Source organism: Microplitis demolitor, chromosome 5 (assembly GCF_026212275.2).
Source record: "Microplitis demolitor isolate Queensland-Clemson2020A chromosome 5, iyMicDemo2.1a, whole genome shotgun sequence".
Classification (NCBI taxonomy): Eukaryota; Metazoa; Arthropoda; class Insecta; order Hymenoptera; family Braconidae; genus Microplitis; species Microplitis demolitor.
The window spans coordinates 6,843,792-6,863,832 of record NC_068549.1 but is presented as its reverse complement, the minus strand read 5'-3'; the positions used below and the strand labels follow the sequence as shown (position 1 = coordinate 6,863,832).

General features: G+C 26.2%; 4 protein-coding genes across 5 annotated transcripts; 3 read left to right on the top strand and 1 right to left on the bottom strand.

Moving 5' to 3' along the window:
• Positions 1 to 338: 338 nt before the first annotated feature.
• LOC103569618 (cytochrome c1, heme protein, mitochondrial) lies at positions 339 to 5,954 on the top strand. The gene is made up of 8 exons (XM_008546982.2): positions 339 to 448; positions 1,003 to 1,050; positions 1,866 to 2,014; positions 2,089 to 2,221; positions 2,309 to 2,473; positions 2,589 to 2,702; positions 3,063 to 3,197; positions 5,453 to 5,954. The coding sequence occupies exons 1-8, from the start codon at positions 377 to 379 to the stop codon at positions 5,561 to 5,563; spliced, it is 927 nt and encodes a 308-aa protein (XP_008545204.1). The 5' UTR covers positions 339 to 376; the 3' UTR covers positions 5,564 to 5,954.
• A 1,372-nt stretch (positions 5,955 to 7,326) lies between these two features.
• Positions 7,327 to 9,267, bottom strand: LOC103569617 (ubiquitin-conjugating enzyme E2 variant 2). Its single transcript, XM_008546981.3, has 5 exons — positions 9,158 to 9,267; positions 8,979 to 9,064; positions 8,409 to 8,551; positions 8,182 to 8,307; positions 7,327 to 7,563 (listed from the first exon to the last, which is right to left on the bottom strand). Exons 2-5 carry the CDS (start codon positions 9,001 to 9,003, stop codon positions 7,423 to 7,425), a joined length of 435 nt encoding a protein of 144 aa, XP_008545203.1. The 5' UTR covers positions 9,004 to 9,064; positions 9,158 to 9,267; the 3' UTR covers positions 7,327 to 7,422.
• Positions 9,268 to 10,766: 1,499 nt separating this feature from the next.
• Positions 10,767 to 15,769, top strand: LOC103569616 (RNA polymerase II-associated protein 1). 2 transcript variants are annotated; one of them, XM_008546979.3, is made up of 2 exons: positions 10,767 to 10,814; positions 11,095 to 15,769. In XM_008546979.3, exon 2 carries the CDS (start codon positions 11,129 to 11,131, stop codon positions 14,705 to 14,707), a length of 3,579 nt encoding a protein of 1,192 aa, XP_008545201.1. In that variant the 5' UTR covers positions 10,767 to 10,814; positions 11,095 to 11,128; the 3' UTR covers positions 14,708 to 15,769. The 2 variants fall into 2 exon arrangements, with proteins under 2 accessions (XP_008545201.1, XP_008545200.1); XM_008546978.3 differs by having other exon boundaries at positions 10,795 to 10,926.
• A 661-nt stretch (positions 15,770 to 16,430) lies between these two features.
• On the top strand, positions 16,431 to 19,907 carry LOC103569615 (metallophosphoesterase 1). Its single transcript, XM_053739232.1, has 9 exons — positions 16,431 to 17,088; positions 17,161 to 17,306; positions 17,732 to 17,802; positions 17,895 to 18,035; positions 18,094 to 18,261; positions 18,330 to 18,421; positions 18,996 to 19,118; positions 19,204 to 19,344; positions 19,475 to 19,907. The coding sequence occupies exons 1-9, from the start codon at positions 16,975 to 16,977 to the stop codon at positions 19,637 to 19,639; spliced, it is 1,161 nt and encodes a 386-aa protein (XP_053595207.1). The 5' UTR covers positions 16,431 to 16,974; the 3' UTR covers positions 19,640 to 19,907.
• The last annotated feature ends 134 nt before the right edge of the window (positions 19,908 to 20,041 follow it).

Here is a 20,041-nt window from a genome sequence, read left to right as displayed (position 1 = left end):
AAATAACTATTCTATTTAATTATAGCGATAATTTCTTTTGTAATAATTAAATTTTTCAAAAAATAAACTATTTATTTCATCAAAATTATTTTTTTACTTTTTTTTTATCATGAGTAATTTTGAAATAAGAAAATAATCAATTATATTTTTTTGAAAAATGTTGGTAATGATGATTAGTCAATTGATAATTCAAAGTATTTTATAAATTGAAATAATTTGTGGAGTTTTTTTGGATAATTTGAATAATACTAAAAATTTTATATATTTTTTAAAATTTTATTTAAAAATTCAAAATATTTTATAAATAAATAATTAATAATAATTATAAGTTTTTAATTTGAGTTACGTTCTTTGCACATTTGCACCTCTGGCCAACATGGCGGCATCGCTTGGACGTATTTGTCGATCTGGATTTTTAAAATCAAATAATGCAAGTCTATTTAATCAGGTAAATTTTTAAATAATTAAATTAATTAATATAAATAATTATTATTATTTATGTGATTTTTTAAATCAACATCATAGTCATGATATCATCACTTAATAATTCATAAATTTTTTACCCTTCCATTACGGCTAACATGTCCTGTCGGTATTATGACATTTTTTTAAATTTATTATTTTAAACTCACATGTTCTATTTAATTGTTACAGTTAGTTATTGTTAGTTAATACCGCCATAAACGTAAACAAATGAATTTTTGTAATGATTTCATAATTGTTATGTAATACTTATTCGATGAGAAAACAGAGATCTGCCATGATTATTTTGTACTAACCCTAAGGTTACACCATTACATGTCATGTTAAAATTATAACATCTATTCAAATTTGTAGTTTTTTATTTACTCATTTTTTCTTTTCTATGAAACAAAATTTTAAAATTTGTATTTATTACATTTTCAAAATTATTAACTTATATAGTTAATATCTATATTTCAGAGCACCCGATAACAATTGAGAAAATTAATGTTATATTTTATTATTTTATATTTCTTATAGGCCAATCAGTTCTCGACTGTCAGAGACTGGTCCAGAGGTCGTAAAGCGGTGAGTAAAATTTGAAAATTTAAGGAGGAAGCGGGTCTAAGACACAAAAAAAAGGCTATTTTTGTGATGATTTTTTTTAGAGTAGCTTTTTTTATTAAAATTCCTTAAATTTGTAACATTATTAAGCATCATTCCAAGAATATTCTGCTAAATTTTCATAAAAAAATATTGAAAAATAAGCCAGTGATAGGGGGGAGAGCCGAGTCACTTTAAGAAGTCTCCATGCCGTAGGCAGGATAACTCATGACTGCTTCGACTGAAATCAAAAAACCAAAAAGATTTATTTAGTACATAAGTTTATCTTGGATTTAAATGAAGGAATAAACAAAATTTTCATTTTTGAATTTTCGGTAAAGGTTCAATCAAAAAACTCGGATTTTTGCCAAAAATTCTTCCTTTTGTTTAATTCAAAAAAGTAGTAATTAAAAAAATCCTTCATTCAAATCTTAGATAAACTTATGTACTTAAGAAATCTTTTCGGTTTTTTGATTTCAGATGAAGCATGAGTTATCCTGCCTGCCGCATAGAGATTTTTTTTTGACTGACTCGTCTCTTCTTACTGTCATTGGCTTATTTTTCAATATTTTTTTATAAAAATTTTGCAAAATATTCTTGAAACGATGCTTAATTATGTTACAAATTTTAAGAATTTTAATAAGAAAGCTACTCTGAAAAAAAATCATCACAAAAATATGCTCTTGTTTCTGTATCAGATCAGCTTCCCTCCTTAAACAAAAAAAATGTTTACATATCTGACACTTTGTTGCTACAAAAAAAATGATTATAAATTTATTCAAATAATTTTTATGTTAAAGATGGTTTCATGTTTGGGAGTAGCAGTCGGTGGTATCGGTGCTTTGATTTATACATTGGAGAACTCAATAAAAGCATTTGAATTAATAGCTCATCCTCCAAATTATCAGTGGAGTTGGAATGGGCTTATAAACGCGATTGATCATGCTAGGTAATTATTATTATATTAATTTTAAAAAACCAATTTAAAGAATAAATATATAATAATGTTTTGACATTCTTTAGTATGAGACGAGGATGGGAAGTCTATAAAAACGTTTGCTCAGCTTGTCACAGTTTGAAATTTGTTGCTTACCGTCATCTTGTTAATGTGACGCACACTGAAGATGAAGCCAAAGCTCTGGCAGAGGAAGCTCAAGTGCGTTCTTTTACTATTATTATTTCTTTTAATGTTTGCGTACATTCATAAAATTTTTAATACGATAATATAATTAACAACAAAAAGGTAAAAGATGGCCCTGATGATAAAGGAGAGTACTTTATGCGGCCGGGTAAACTTTCGGATTATATTCCAAAGCCCTATCCTAATGAAGAAGCAGCTCGTGCTGCCAATAATGGAGCTTATCCACCAGATCTTTCATACATTATTAACGGAAGACATAACGGAGAGGTGAGTTACAGCTTTATTATTATTAAATACTGATAGAAACACCTAAGTTTTAATTATTGGTTTTTTTTCTTCATCGAATCAATTATCTTTAATTATTTTATTTTATTAATTTTAGAACTACGTATTTTCATTGTTAACTGGATTCTGTGATCCACCTGCCGGAATCCAACTTCGAGAGGGTCAGTACTTTAATCCATACTTCCCTGGAGGTGCTATTGGTATGGCACCGGTAAGTAAATTTTTGTTTACGTTAATAATTTTTTTTAATTAAAATTTTAACTTCCAAGCCAAATTATAATTAGTAGTAATATTGATGAAACTATTTTTATATTGTTTACATTTAAAAGAAAAAAAAATTCATTTGGTGATATATTGCATAACTAATTCATAATATATCATTACATTTATTAGACTTCTAATTCAAGACAAAGTAATTTTTTTATTTCTGCAATAAAATATTCGTGCACAATTTTATTTAAATGTGATAAATTAATATTGTAGTTTAATTTTCATGAGATCTTACAATTCGTAGATTAAAATTGTAATGTAAAAAATTTAATATTTAATTTGCTTATTCATTTTAACTAAGCCCATCTACGATGAGGTAATTGAATACGAAGATGGTACTCCAGCAACAGCATCTCAAATTGCTAAAGATGTTACCACCTTCCTTATGTGGACATCTAATCCCGAGCACGATGAACGGAAGTATTTGTTCATAAAGGTAATTTAATATAATTTAAATAATTAATTATTCATACGGGTACAATAAAATAAAAGACCCTAAACCTGATCAGTACCAGTATTCACTAACTTTAACTGATGAATGCGTTTTTATAATTTTCATAAAAAATTATTTCTAGTAAAAAATATCATTGATAAATAATTATTTATGAATTCAAGTATATGAGAATATGGCATATCAAAGTATTTTATAGTTTATTATAAATTTAAATTAAATGGCTATTGTAAAAATCGTGCTCAGTCAGCCATTTTTTACTATACCGTTCATTCTATAGATTGAATTTAGGTTCAGTTAAATTCTTTAATAATTGTTTTAATTATATTTTGTTCAATATATGTTTTAAATTTGTGAAAATTAGATAAAATAATATAAGGTAAAAGATCCAGTTACTAACCCTGGCCCAATTTCTGAACTTTTCAACTTTTTTCCACCTTACTCAAAAAACTATAACTTGAGTAAGAAAATAATATTTTTCTTAATTTACAGTCATTTATTCTGAGCCTAATTAATGGAAATTTAAAAAGCATAGAAAATATTAACTGAATAAGAAAAATATTTTAGCTATAAGTGGCTGAGGAAGCCATTTTTTAAGTAGAGTCTAAACAGTTTACGTTAGGAAGTATGATTAAATCTGTGCAATAATTATCATGTAAATAAAATTTAGAGCGATCATAAAGCACCCTCAGCGCTTTCGCGCTTGAGGTGAGCAAAAATGTAACTAAAAATATATGGATATATCAATATTTAAGTAAAATTTATTTTAATATATTAATAAAACGTATTAAAATAAGTTTTGTTGTGAAAATTTGAGGGTTCAATAACTCGGCTCAATTTTAAAGGTATGATGGAGTTGATTCTAAAATTCTAACTTACTGCGAGCGAGGTTATCTGTTCAATTACATGTCTTGAAAATGTAAAGATATCAATATTTATAGTTTTCTTAAAGTATGTTATATTATTTTTCATAATACAGTGATAAATTAACATTTAATATTAGTTTTCATAAATAAAAAATCATTATTAGATCTTGAAAGTATATTCTTGGAGTAATAAAATTATTGTGAAAATAATATCAATATCGATAGTATTCAAATTGTTATGACTCTTTTAGTTGAATAATATTTTTATTATGATAAAATTATTTTTTTATTGTTTTTTTTTATTCAAGAATTTAAAAACAAGACAACGAATTATGATGAAAAATAATGAGAACAGGCGCTAGTCAAAGTGACTTTAATTATTTATATTTAAAATTTTGGAAAACTATTTTTATGGTATAATAAATATTTAAGGCTGGGCCGCACCTAACGAAATCTCGAATTTAAGAATTCTAATTATTTATTAAATAATTATCATAACAGCAATTTTCTTAGCTTCCGACGAATTCTGATTATCATCCGAGTCCCATAAATATTCAAAAAGTAATTAGAATTCTTCAATTCGAGATTTCGTTAGGTACGGACGAGCCTTAATTTATTAATCTAAATAATAATTGTAGTTTCTTCAAACTTAGTAAGTACTTTATAACCTAATCATGGTTTATGTAATTTGAGGTTCAGAAACTAGGCCACTGTGAGGCTCAGAAACTGGGTCTCTGAATTTCAATTTTTAAAACGTGAATTTAAATTATTAATTCAATTCAAATAATTATTTTATGCACATGACTTTATTTGAAAAATTCTAAACTAGTCGATAAAATTATTATTATTCTCATTAAGTTAAATCTTATATTAATTATTATAGTATAGCCTCAACCGGCACTCTTAAAAAGCCAGAAACTGGACCCCTTACCTTATTTTATAAATTATTAACAAGTCCTGCCTGCGTCGCGGGGTAATAAAAATTATTTATATCAATGGCAAAAATTTTTAAAAATAATTGAATAATTTTTTTCTAATTTTTTTCAAAAACTACATTTGAAAACGACATTTTTGGAAAAAAAAAAACACCCTGATAAATTCCTTTTCGAAAAAGTTATAACTTATTGGAAAAAAAGCCTTTTTTTATTTAAATTCATAATTTTTTTAAGTTGGGTAAAAAAGTTTGACAATATTCTGAGATGTTTTTTCAAATTAAAATTGTATTATAATATTTAAAACTAAAAAAAAAAAATTTTTCATTTAATTTATTAATTTATATTGAATTGAATTTCACTCCAATGAAAAGTGAGCGAATAACGGGTTTTTCATGTTAATTACAAAATAATATGATTTTTTTTTTTTTTGAAATTACAGTTTGAAGCAGTTTTTCTAGTATTACTAATTGGTGCATACTGGCTGAAGAGACACAAGTGGACAACTGTAAAAAGTACCAAACTAGCATTCATCCCACGGGAGAAAAAGTAGAAAAATCATAAAAATGAATAATTAAATAACTATCATATTAACTCAATTTAAAAACGATCTAGCTCGAAAAATAAATTACATATTATAAACGTGTTTAGCAATTGATAATGCCATCAGTACTGATTGGTATAATTAATATACGTAGTTTTGATAATTTTAAATTTATTATTTAAAAACTAAAAGAAAACATTTTTAATAATGGTATTATCAAAATAAAATTATGCTTGAAGTTATTGAGATAATGGTATTGATATGCCAATTGTGACATATAATTTAACTCTCAATAACTCAGTTGTCAATTCACGCCGTATGAATGAATTCGTACAATGTACATAGATGCCAACAGTGACATCAACATCTTTAATAAATCGTTGAAAAAAATAACATTCAATTTTTTATAGTTATTCATTTTTTTTCTTTCTTCTAAACTTCATACTATGGGAAAACTAAATTAATCCATCATCCTTTCTTACAAATATAAAAAAAAAATCCTTCTTGAATTGATACTCAGATAAAATTAAAAAAATTATAAATATTTTACAAGTCAAAAATATTTAAACATATTTATTGTTATGGCTATGAATATTATAAATATATATAAGTTTTATCGTAAGATATTTAATAAACTAATATACTCTAAATATTCAATTTAATTTTAAAATGTTTTTAAATTAATTTTTTAAATTACAGTCGGACCTCGTTATAAGACTATTTCCTGTCTTTTTTTATAATCCAGGTATCGCGATAATTTGAGAGAGAAACTAATAGCCTTATAACGAGGTCCTACTGTATATTTTTATTGAAAGTTAAAAGAAAAATTCTTATCTTTGCACTATCATAAATTAATTATTAAATATTTTTTAAGCATATTCATTTATTTATTTATACATGAAGCTACATAAAATGCTGATTGCTTTCTTTTCCGATTGTATAACTTATTTTTATCTATTTTAATTTTTAAAAAAACAAGATTTACTTTATCACTGATAATTAAAAAATTTTTAAATTCAAACTCCAGTGACTCATATTAACAGTTACTTTTTTTTTTTAGTTAACTTGTCATTCAATGTAATCATACAAAAACAGATTACAATAATTATTTAATTAGTTTTTAACGACTGCAATAATCTCAATTGACAAGGAAGGGTAAAAATTTTTTAAACTTATACGCAATTTGTTATTTCATTTAATAAATATACAAATTGTTGTTTCGTTCTTGATAATAAAATTGTTTACTCTATAATTACAATTTTACAGAAATAGCTTAAAGGAAATGCACAAAAATTTATATTAATTATAATATAATTGAGAAAAAAATATTTTCAATTCAATAGCGCTCAAATAAAAGTTAATGCAATCAAAAAAAAATTCAATACAATTTTAAAGTTTACATTTTTTTTTTTTTTTTTTTTTTTTTTTTTTTTCAATGAGAATGACATAATTTCTTTAAGAAATTTTTAAAGGCAAAATTTATTTTTACTGAAAAATATTTATCATTACATCATCCACAATCTTTTTTTTTAATGCTTTAAATTTCAAAATACAACTTTAATTCAATTACACACCAGAAAAAAAAAATATTAATTTTTTTTTTCTACTAAATGTGTATCTGTATGTATTTATGTGCCTGAATTACTGTATACTTAACTTATAATGTTTCTATCCTTTTTATTTCAAGGGGATAAAAGGCCACCAAATAATATTAATAATAATAATTATAATAATATTAATAATAGTAATAATAATAATAATAATAATAATAATAATAATAATAGAAGTAGGATTTATTTATTTGGTACACCTTGATGTTGCCTCTTGCCGCTGTAAAAAGGAAGATACGAAATGTTGCTGTTGCTAGGCTAAAAAGTACTACCCTCAGGTGGTTGGGATAATTTCATATTTTCTTTCAGTGTCATTAAACGACGGAGTTCCTGTAAAACTGTTTTAATTGTATACTCCCGTTGCCATTTTACCAACATTGGCACACTGCGATTATCCACCTTTGAATAAAAATATAAATAACAAATTAATATCTATAAGTTCTAATAAATTAATTTTTTAACAATTATATTTGATACAAAAAAAATATCCGAACTATTTCATGCCTTATAATTCAATAAATAAAATCAAATTTTTATTTTTATTAATTAAACAGGTCCACAAAAAAAAATAGTGTGTTCTAGGTGACTATGATTATCTGGCGTATTTTTTTTTCGCTGAACACGAATCTGGAGTCAGAATTGGGATTCAAACTGCCAATATTCGAGAAAAATCGATAACAATTACGATTTAGTAATTTTTCCTGCATGATATTATTATGCCGCAGTTTTTGCTTATTTCTCTCTGTAGTATTCACCCATAATTTGTAATTGCATGAATTAATTGCCGATCGTGTTTCATTTGTCTTTAACACCCAGCACACACTTTTTTCTTGTGGACCTGTTATTTCAAAAAAAATATTAAGCAAATAAAAAAATTTGAATTTATGATTGAAACTTCAGACTAAAAAATATTTTTATAAATTAAAAAAAAAAAAAATAAACACGTCTGCATTTGCATGATTATAATAAAATTAGTAATATGTGTATTTTTATAAAATAAATATATAATTATTATACCGCTCCAGTGTTGCTGTTGATACAATTCATGTTGATTCTACTTAAAAATCTTACACTTGGTGCATCATCTGGGTATCTTTGCCCACAATCTATCTTTAAACTGTACATCCTATTCTCATATGGTGTCTATAAATTAAAATAATCATAATAAATTATTTAATTCAAAATAATCTCATAAAAAATTCTAACCAATACGAAAAAAAATATATTGATCAATAAAAAATTACCCGAGGTGGTCCAATAATCATTCCAGTCCAATGAGTCAGGGTCATGTCATCGTCATTTTCTAATCCCCAACTAATGGTTCCATCTCCAACGCCTTTTTGTCCCTGCTCCAATTCTTCAAGTAAACGGAAATTTCTAGGGACCACTAGATAGAAAAAATTTATAAATGAATAATATTTTTTTATTTATTTTATTTTACGACTTAATATTTTATAACTTGATAATAATTTTAAAATTTTATTATAATTTTATTAATTTAAAAGAAATATTTGGATTTAATGGAATATCAAATAACCATTGAACTAATTCAATTTGCATAAAATATGAATTAGTTAAATATTCAAACAATAAGATATGTATACATAAACTACAGACAGACAAGTGTGACGTGAAGCTGATTTTGTAATAATTAAAACTGTCAAATAATTAATAATTATTATTTTCCTTGTATTTTATATTTAAAATTTTAAATTAAAATAAATAATTAAATAAATTAAAATAAAATACTTATCATACTTATATGTATAAAAAAAAATAATATATATATATTATAATATAAAATTTAGCCTTACCTACACCGGCCGTAGGCACCGCCATGATCTCGTAATTCAGCAGAACACGTTATTTTATTTTTTATAAATCCGTACAACCGGATATCCTAATATATTATAAGTAAACTTTTTATTAATAAGTTAATATTTATTTATATTTTAACAATGTGATATTATTTAAACAATAATAAAACACGAACCTGAGTTTATTATAATTATTAAGTTACAATGTCAAATTATTTTCGCCAAACTTCAATCAACCTCCCTTTGAGGTTGTCTCGTAGCATAAGCTGTGTCAGTAGGAACAAGATTGTGTATACTTTTATGTATCTAAAATACAGCATAATTTTTTTAAGTTATTATCAATAGATAGCAGCTCTTTTAAATTTTAAGAAGCGCATTCCATGTTATCGGTGAAACGGAAGTAAAACTTACAAGTGGTGACGTTTTCGCGCTTAAAATTATTTAATTATCGCCGCACAAATTTTAAATTTAAATGATTATAACCACTAACAGAGAGTTATTGATCTATGAGAGATACTAATTTTTTATCTAGATTTAAAAATTTTGACGTTACTAAAATTATCATTTTTTAATGTCACCAGGCACAAAAAAAAAATTGTGAAATTTATGTTAACAAATAGTTACACTATAACAAATTGTCACCTTAAATTTAACAAAAAGTCAACAATTTTTTTATTATGCCGCTTGGGCATTCAAATATTTCAACTAAGAGGTGAAAGGGGTCTAAGATACAAAAAAAAAGAGCATATTTTTCTGATTTTTTTTTTTTTTTTCAAAATACGAAGGTATTCCCTGATTAAAAAATCTAATTTGAAATGATTTGAAAAATCTAAATTATTTCATATTGTATCATATCATAAAATTATAATTTGAAATTATTCAAAATAATTTAAAATTCTCAACTTCGAATTATTTTAAATTATAAAATTATGAATCAGAAATTGCAATGTTGTTTTCTAATTTAATTTAATTTAAAATGATTCGAGAGTTCAAATCATTTCAAATAATTTTGAATTGTCCGAGGAACCAGTAATTGCGATATTATTTTCTAATCTGATTTGATTTGAAATCATTCGAGAGTTCAAATTATTTCAAATAATTTTAAATTGTCCGAGGAACCAGAAACTGCGACATTGTTTTCTAATTTAATTTAATTTAAAATGATTCGAGAGTTCAAATCATTTCAAATAATCTCAAATTAGAAAATAATATTTCATGATTTTTTAATTCAATATGATTTCAAATGATTCATTCCAAAATTTATACTCGAAAGCAAAATAATTCAGACAATTTAGAATTGCTCCTTTACCAAAAATTCAAAAATGAATATTTTGTTTATTCCTTCGTTCAAATCCAAAATAAACTTACGTACTAAAGAAATCTTTTCGGTTTTTTGATTACAGATGCGGTAGTCCTCAGTTATCATGCAGGCGACATGGATATTTTTTTTTAAATTGACTCGTCTCTCCCTACTACCAATGGCTTATTTTTAAATATTTTTTTATAAAAATTTAGCAGAATATTCTTGGAATGGTGCTTAATAATGTTAAAAATTTTAAGAATTTTAATAAAGAAGGTACTCTAAAAAAAATCACAAAAATATGCTTTTTTTTTGTACCTCAGACCCTTTCTCCCCATAATCAGTCAAATTTCTACAAACCTAAATAATATACATAGTTCATTAATATTAAATTTCTAAATATAATTTCATGAAACATTTCTTTAAAAATTAATTTAAATAGTTTAATATTTTCGTAGAGGTTGGCATTTGATAAAGTACAAAAAAAAAAAAACATTTTCCATCTGGTTGCGGGATTGGCAGTGGTGTGATTAGTAAGAGTCTTAACCTATAATATTTAAATATTGTTATCAAAATAAAAACAAAAAAAATAAACAAATAATTATCGGATCCCTATAAGAATTTTAAGTTTTTAAATATTCTGTGGTAATTTCAAAATTTAACTTTTATACCGCTTAAATTATTAATATTTTTTTATAAATATTACATTAATTTTTTCTTAAAAATTTATAATACATCAGTTTAACTGTCACTGTTTTTTTTTTTAAATTCAATTTTACATAATTAATTTATTTATCATAATTTTTATTGCAGAATTCAACGTAGGTAAAGTAATAAAAATAAAAAGATGGATAACTTTAAAACTGTAAAACGTCCTAAGCCTGGAGATGGTGAAGAAGAACTATTTCGAATGCAAGAAGAATTTATAAAATCACGTCAAGAACCCTCTGCAAAAGTTATTAATTTACGAGCTCAATGCAAGCAAGCAGCTACCGAGCAAAAAATAGAAGAAGACAAACAATCGAATCAAAAGTTTCGATCAAAATTTGCTGAACGTAAAGCGATGAAAATTACTGACAAACTATCTAAACCACAGTCTGATGAAAATGTTGTCAGTGAACAGCCATCCTCAAGTGATGCCCAAAGTGTATCTACGTCTAATTTACTTGATCCAGTAAGACATGTCCCTTTGGATGCATATAAACCTTTACTAGGAAACATAGTCGAGAAGAAACACAATCCTAGTGATAAACAATTATTTAAAAACATAGATAGTACTTCAAATGACACTGGTTTTCCATCAGTTTTTGTTGTTGATCGTAAATCACATGCCAGTACTTCAACCAGTTTATTTTATCAAACTGCTTTGGCTAGCAATGAATCAGTACAATCAGTAACACATGAACTGGACAATAAAATTATTGATACTGATACTAATGCTAATCAGAGTAATTTAATCCAGGACTCGCTGGTATCAGAAATTCATAAAAGTAATATAGAAAAGTTAAATAGTATGACGAAAGAAGAAATATTAAAAGAAAAATCACGATTGGAAAATACTCTTGATCCTAAGCTACTGGAATTTCTTCGTGCCAAGAAAAAACCAGCGGTATCTGAATCAAAAATAAAAGTTGAAAAATCTAAACCAGTATTAATTGATAGTAAAGAAGAAATAAAAATGGAATGCGAGACATTGCCACAAGAACCACCAGCTCCTGTATCAGAGATCGTTGAACAAGCATCAGATAAAGGTTGGGTTCACATGGACAAAGTGGAACCAGAGAAACTTGAATGGATGAAAGAAATAGAACCCAGTAAAAATGATGGATCCACGCCAGACGAACCTTACAATGCACGTTTTGACTTTGATGGTTTACTTTTACCGTTCAAAGATGACGATTTATTAAACAAAGGCTTGCATAATCATGGCGAAGAGCCTGATCGTCCAGGTTATACACTTCAAGAATTATTACAGCTCAGTCGATCATCAGCTCAACAACAACGTTGCACAGCACTTACCACTTTAGGTAATATTATGGAAAAAAGTCGTAAAGGTTGGTATGACAACGCACTAAATCCTGCACCTCTCGCTGCATTAAATGAAAGAAATATTATTTTATTATTGAGATTTTCTATGGATGATAAATCTGTTGCGGTTATTACTGCAACTCTGCAAGCACTTAGATCATTTTTATCCAGCGAAGCAGATGAAATATGTATGGATAGACTCTACGGATGGGAATATCCTGATGGAATTTGTAAAGTTCCTGAATTATCAGCACCTAAACATGATGTTGAAGATATAAGTACTTTGAAAGATCATCAACTAGCACAATTAGACAGCATTGCAGCTACTATGAGATCAGATATTGTTTTACGTATCAGATATATATTAAGTGAAATAAAACCACCTCCTATAGGAGTCACATCAGCTTTAGAAATATTAATTCGTCTCGCGCGACATTCACATATTATTGCTTTAAATATTGCAACGACTCCCCAGCTATTAGATATCATTGTTAAAAATTTTATCCCATTAACAACTCAGCGGCTTGTATCTCTTGATACTGAAAACGCTTATGGGGTTCCTAATGTCACTGCTATTCGATTATGCCGAATACTACTGGAGTACGCTGGAAGACCTGTCGCAGATCGTCTTAATAATTTGAAAATAATTCACTCTTTTCTTTCGTACAGTAACAGCGATGCCGGTGAAGCTGGACTTCGGCTGGCTATCGAAGCTCTGCGTCTATGGAGACTAATGTATAATCACGGAGTCGCTACAGACAGCATAAATGGAGCGAGATCAATACTAAGCTCACAATTACATTTTTTACTCAGCAATCATGATCTGACAAGTGCTTCTGAATTGTCTTGTGAATATGCTGCAGCACTTGTTGCTCTTTCTTCACGTGAATACAGTTTGAGGCCAATGGTATCAACATTATTAACCAAGTGGAGTACACAGTTAGCTAAAGTTTCTTCAGCTACATGGGGCAATACTAAATTAATTGCTGTTACGTTAAATTCACTTGATGACATTTCATCATTAAAAACTGAATGGATTTCTAATAGTAAAATATTCATAAATATTTCTTCTTGTTCTAATTTGTTAAGTGATTGTGTACCAGCAACTGAAAGAGATCCATCAGCACTTCCGAGCTTAGGAGTACTTACTAAAAATGGTGAAATACAGCCGGCTGTATCATTAAATTGTTGCTTACCATTCTTAGCAACAGTAACTGATGCGATGATAAAAACATCAATGTTTCATGAATTTGAAATGATTATTCAGAATCCAGATGTAATTAAATATTTCAGACAATTAGTTAATCACGAGTGGTCATTAGAAAATAGTTGGTATACACGAGCTGAGTTATTTTTTATTACAACAATTGTTAGAGCTTGTGCTAAATTTCCTACAAGTGATCTGATAAATGAAATCATTTGGAAAATTGCTGTTAAATTAATATCAACATTACCAGCAGACGCTTCTCGTGCTGTAAATCAAGTTCTTGATATTGTTCTTTCTAATGAAAGATTGGCAGTTGATCGACTTACTGAAGATTTGAATATTATGAAATTAAATTGCGGCAATGAAAAAATAACACTTGAGTTACCAAATAATATTTCAAATATATATAAACAGTATGTTGCGTCAGAAAAACGTTGGGATGAAGCAGCAATGCCCAAAGATTGGCCATACTTACCATTAGTTGACGCTTATTCAAATCTTAAAAATAAAGTTGGTTGGAATGATAACGATACTATGAAAATAAATATTGTGTTAAGTTTAGAATTAGCTATGCGTGAAATTTTTTATAGTTTAACTCCAACTATCAGATTTTCACGATTGGTACTCGTGTATCTTTGTGATACAGTATATTTAAATAATAATGTATCGATTTTACTTAAACGAGCTGTATCTAAATTAGTGAGCAAATATTACAAACGATTGGATTTTTCAAATGATTTACCAGGAGTTAGTTCATTTAATGATATCTTCACATCAATATGCGAGTGTTTTGTTGCTAATTCTTATGGTGATGAAGGATTTGCAATGTGTTTATTAGTACCAATTGCTCAGAGGCATGATGTACATTACAGAAAATTATTGTGGTCTGAACACGCTGGTGCTTTAAGATATTTAAGAATATCACCAGAAAAATTATTTATTCCGATTGATGAGTATTTAAGTCCACTTGAGCAAGATGTTACATTGATAGAAAGCTATTTGACAGCTTTAGTGAGGAAAACAATAAGAAAAGAATGGTGTCCTTTGATGTACATGATTGCGATCCATCATTCAGCTATGTTTATACGTGGTACATCTAAGTTGGCAGTTAAAATGCGTGACAAATTAAAAACAATACAAGATATTTCTTTAGCAGAAAGTTTATTAAATTACGTACCACCTACGTACTAAAATTTTTTATTTCAGATTACGTTAATTTAAACTAATTTTTCATATCTATAAGGTGCAATGCCATCATGCTAAAAACGTTTCTCAGCAAGTACCAGGTGGATTATAGAGTATTTTTAATCAAGTACTTGATCTAAATGATGGAGAGTTTAAAAAGTTCACTTAAGGGGGGAAAGGGGTCTGCGATACAAAAAAAAAGCATATTTTTGTGATTTTTTTTTTCAGAGTACGTTATTTATTGAAGTTCTTGAAATTTGTGGCATTATTAATCATCGTTTCAAGAATATTCTGCTAAATTTTTATAAAAAAATATTGAAAAATAAGCCAGTGGTAGTGGGAAGAGACGAGTCATTTAAAAAAAAGTCTCCATACCGTAGGCAGGATAACTCATGACTGCTTCATCTGAAATCAAAATACCAAAAAGATTTCTTTAGTACATAAGTTTATCTTAGATCTGAACGAAGGATTTTTTTTTCAATAACTACTTATTCTTTAATTAAACAAAAGGAACAATTTTTGGCAAAAATTAGAGTTTTTTGATGGCAGCTTTACCAAAAATTCAAAAATGAATATTTTGTTTATTACTCCGTTTAAATCCAAGATAAGCTTATGTACTGAAGAAATCTTTTTGGTTTTTTTTATTTCAAATGAGGCAGTCATGAGTTATTCTGGCTATGGCATATAGAGACTTTTTTTTGAGGTGACTCGTTGTTTCAGTAGTCACATTGTTTAAGTAAACTTTATAAATCCTCCGACATTTAGACCAAGCATTTGATTAAATTTGTAGTAAGATGTATCTGGTACTTGTCGAGAAATGTATTTAGGATAATGGTATAGTACCTCACCTATACACATCGTTTGTATAATAATAAAAAATAGATATTAATATATAAATATTGTAAATAGTATTATGATATTGAAATTTTTTTTACTTATTTACTTAATAATTATTATTATTACAACAACTGATTGAATATAAAATAGTAATCGCATTATTAATTTTAGGATTGTGTTTTTATTAATAATTATCAATAAATAAATAAAATAAAGTTTGTTTCATGTTAACTTTGAGCTTTGTTCCGATTATTTTAACCATTCATTATTGAATAAAATCTAGAACGTATTTAGAAAATTGAAAAATCAATACGCGCATTTTTTTGAATTATATTATTTCAACTAATCTATTTATTTTAAATTTTTAAATCCGCTACATGACACTCATATTTTTAGGTCATGAATGTCATAAAAATTAGAATTGCATTTATTTATTTATTTATTTGGCTATGAAGTTAAGACTTCTTGCAGCCATCCAAGTACAATATAATGCAATACAATAGCATATTACAGTATAGTATATAATTTTTGTATTTTATTCTATTTTAATTCAATGGTTGTTTTTATTATTGTACATAAGTCAATAATTTATGATCCTGAAATTGACAGACAATCAACAATTTTGGGATTTTTTTTTTCAACAAATCAATAAAAAAAATGCAGTTTTAAAATTTTAAAAACTAGGTGCAATTTTTTGAAATATTTTTTTTTATAATCTATCTTTTGGAAAAATAATTCAAAAATTATTAGACATCGGCTAACGTCAGTATCACAATAATATATCCATCAATCTAAATATTTTGAATGTTCAAGTATTGGCGCCTTGGGCGTTACTTTGTTCTGTTTATTTGCAAGAAAGACAAAGAGGAAATATATACATCTGCTTCTTTCTCTCTCCTCCATGACTGCATGTATCTCCTTAGTATTTAGTAAACAATCTGAAAATAAAATACCAAACCTGCATGTGAAGACTTCTTATTGTTTAAATAGTATCATTAATATAGAATAAAAATGCATAGCTTTAATTTTATCAGTATTATATTGAAGATAATCCAATAGAATATAAACAAAGTATATTTAATTTGACGATAAAAATAAATCTTAAAAATATACTGTAACTAATAAACTCATCAATGTATTATTTACAATTCATACTTAAATTAAATTATTCAAATTAAAAAATGTACTTGCTTAAGCCAAATTAATTCATAAAAAACTTAAATTTAAAGTGTTACTTGTTGTATGATAAATCAGCCTGTCACTTGATGATTCAGCATCTAAATATTTTTTTTAATTATCATAGAAAATCATAACATGGTGGAAATTTTGTTTATTAAATTAAAACATAATTAATTGAACAACAACAAACTAATTTAATAGTTTTGACAAATGGTTTTTGTAATTTATCTAAATTGATATTCAAATATTTTAAACCAATGTTAGGCACAAACAGACGATCCTATAAATATTATTTACTTGAAGCTTTTATTGCTGGTATTTGTCTGCTAGTCTACTGTGAATATTTAAATTATTATGTTGTCCTTGCACAAGTAAGAATAAATAATTATTTTACATTAATTTTAAGTATTTATACATTTTATTTATTTTATAAATATTTTTAGTGCTCGTGGCCAGATCTTGATGTTTCTAAAGCAGATCCAACAATTGAACCCTCAAAACCAGATGAAAAACCTGTTAAAATAATTTTTATAGCAGATACTCATTTATTAGGATCTATAAATGGACATTGGTTCGATAAACTTAGAAGGTTTGTATTTATTTATTTATGTAAAACACTATCTGATATTCTCCAATAGAAGAGAAAAGAATAGTTCTAATTCCTATGTAGAATAGACTATCAGAAAAAAAGAATTTCTTTTTTTTTTAACTGAATACATCTCAAAAGTTAGTTAAATAAAAAAAAAAGTCATAACATTTCAGCTCTATATCTCAAAAAAGTTCTCTTTTGTCATACGCTTAAAGTTAATAAAAAAAACTTCTGTTTTTTATTCGTTAACTAGCACAATTTTTTTTTCTTTATTATTTTGCAATTAAAGTTCTTATAGAGAATTGAATTATCTATGAAAATGGTCCTTAGAGTCATTTTAATAGAGCTCATCGAAAGAAAGTTACAGAGCTGAGCTCTAAAGTTGAGAAAAATTAAAGAATTAAAAAATTTATTTATATTTTTAGAGAATGGCAAATGCACAGAACTTTTCAAACATCAATGGTTCTCCATAAACCTGATATTGTTTTTTTCTTAGGTTTGTAATATATATAAATATACATATTTAATGTAAATAAATAATGCAGACTATAGTTTTCTTTAATATTAATTTTAATTAATTAATTACAGGAGATATATTTGATGAAGGACTTCGAAGTAGTCCAGACCAATTTGAAACTTATATTAATAGATTCCACTCTCTTTTTGCGGTTCCAAAAAGTACTTATTCTTATGTACTTGCTGGAAATCATGACATGGGTTTTCACTATGGTTTGTTTACTCAAGTTAGTTTTCACCAATAATTACTATTAAAATATAATTATTACAGCAATAACACCTTATACAAATCAACGATTTATTGATGGTATGAAATCACCAAATGTCCGAAGAGTCAGTATGCGAGGAAATCATTTTGTACTTATTAACAGTATGGCCTTTGAAGGAGACGGATGTTTCCTTTGTAGGCCCGCTGAAGTTGCTACTTATAAAATATCAAGTATAATCTTTACTTATTTTTAAAGATAATTATTTATTTTTGATTATTAAATTTTTTTTTTTAAATAGAGCAATTAAAATGTGCAAAAGGCATACAAGCTGATTGTTCAAAGTCTACGAAAAATAAAATTGGAAGATACAGCAGACCAATTTTACTTCAAGTACGTTAACTGTTTTTATTTTTTTACTTACAAAAAAAAGAGCATATTTTTTTTTAGAGTACCTTTTTTAATTAAAATTCTTAAAATTTGTGAAATTATTAAGCATCATTCCAAGAATATTCTGCTAAATTTTCATTAAAAAATATTGAAAAATAAGCCAGTGGTAGTGGGGAGAGACGAGTCACTTAAAAAAAAAAGTCTCCATGCCGTAGGCAGGATAACTCATGACTGCCTCATCTGAAATCAAAAAATCAAAAAGATTTCTTTGGTACATGAGTTTATCATGGATTTGAATGAAGGAATTTTTTTTTCCTTTTTTTGCCTGCCTACGGCATGGAGACTTTTTTTTTAAATGACTCGTCTCTCCCCACTACCACTAGCTTATTTTTTATTATTTTTTAATGAAAATTTAGCAAGATATTATTGAAATAATGCTTAATAATATCACGAATTTTAAGAACTTTAATAACGAAGGTACTCTGAAAAAAAAATCACAAAAATACGCTCTTTTTTTTGTATCACAGTCCCCTTTCCCCCAATAATAATACAGATAATAAAAATAAATATTATTTAGCACTATCCAATGTATCGAAAGTCTGATAGTCTCTGCAGAGAACCAGATCGGGCACCAGATGAAATCAGAGACTTGAAATTTCGAGAACGATGGGATTGTATATCAAAAGAATCATCTGAACAAGTAATTTAATTTAAAATTCATTTATTATTTTTATTGTTATATATATTTTAAAGTATTAATTTTTAAATAAAAAAAAAATGAATAGCTTTTGGAATTATTAAATCCAAGATTAATTGTTGACGGCCATACGCATCATGGTTGCAAGCTTATGCACGGTAAAGACACACTAGAAGTTACAATTCCTTCATATAGTTGGAGGAATAAAAATAATCCATCATTTTTAATGGTAAATAAATAAAAGATTTGAGTAATTTCAAACAATCTATTGAATAATTATTTAATACAATTAATTTTAATATTTATTTTATATACTTATTTAAATATTTTATATAATTATTTTATAAATTTTATTGTAGGGAGTTTTTACACCAGATAATTACGCTTTATCAAAATGTTACATGCCTGTTGAAAATACCGTCATTACAATATACACTATTGGTGGAATTTTAATTATTTTTTATCTTTTGTTCCGAATCAAGCAAAAGAAGAACCGTCATCATCACTTTTTAAAACTACACTGATTATTATCAATTAATTGGATATAAATAAATAATGATCTCTCATTTTGTTTTTTTTTTTTTTAACAAAGCTCTGTACATTAAATGATATATCAGATTTTTCATATTTAAAATACTGATATTGTCTACATTATTATCAATTTTTATTGTACTTACATAGGCTTAAGTGTACTAAGAAAAATATTCAAAAATAAAATATACTGGCATTTTTAAATAAATTTATTTATGATTTTAAATATTGTAAGTACTAATAAATATGACAATGATTTCATTATTTTATTTATTTTTTCCTTTTTTTTTCAAAACATCAAAGTAATAATTCAACTGAGGATGCGTATTTTGAAAAGTTTTGTTTCTTTAAAATATATAAACTAAGTATAATCTTAATTATTTTATATTATTAAT

Coding starts and splice junctions, on each gene's coding strand:
- LOC103569618 (XM_008546982.2), top strand. CDS start 377: ATGGCGGCATCGCTTGGACGTATTTGTCGATCTGGATTTTTAAAATCA. Junction 1,051..1,865: donor GGTCCAGAGGTCGTAAAGCG/GTGAGTAAAATT, acceptor TTTATGTTAAAG/ATGGTTTCATGTTTGGGAGT. Junction 3,198..5,452: donor GGAAGTATTTGTTCATAAAG/GTAATTTAATAT, acceptor TTGAAATTACAG/TTTGAAGCAGTTTTTCTAGT.
- LOC103569617 (XM_008546981.3), bottom strand. CDS start 9,003: ATGGCGGTGCCTACGGCCGGTGTAG. Junction 8,552..8,978: donor GGTGCCTACGGCCGGTGTAG/GTAAGGCTAAAT, acceptor TTTTCTATCTAG/TGGTCCCTAGAAATTTCCGT. Junction 7,564..8,181: donor TCAACAGCAACACTGGAGCG/GTATAATAATTA, acceptor TTTTATTCAAAG/GTGGATAATCGCAGTGTGCC.
- LOC103569616 (XM_008546979.3), top strand. CDS start 11,129: ATGGATAACTTTAAAACTGTAAAACGTCCTAAGCCTGGAGATGGTGAA.
- LOC103569615 (XM_053739232.1), top strand. CDS start 16,975: ATGTTAGGCACAAACAGACGATCCTATAAATATTATTTACTTGAAGCT. Junction 18,262..18,329: donor TGCTACTTATAAAATATCAA/GTATAATCTTTA, acceptor TTTTTTAAATAG/AGCAATTAAAATGTGCAAAA. Junction 19,119..19,203: donor CAAAAGAATCATCTGAACAA/GTAATTTAATTT, acceptor AAAAATGAATAG/CTTTTGGAATTATTAAATCC.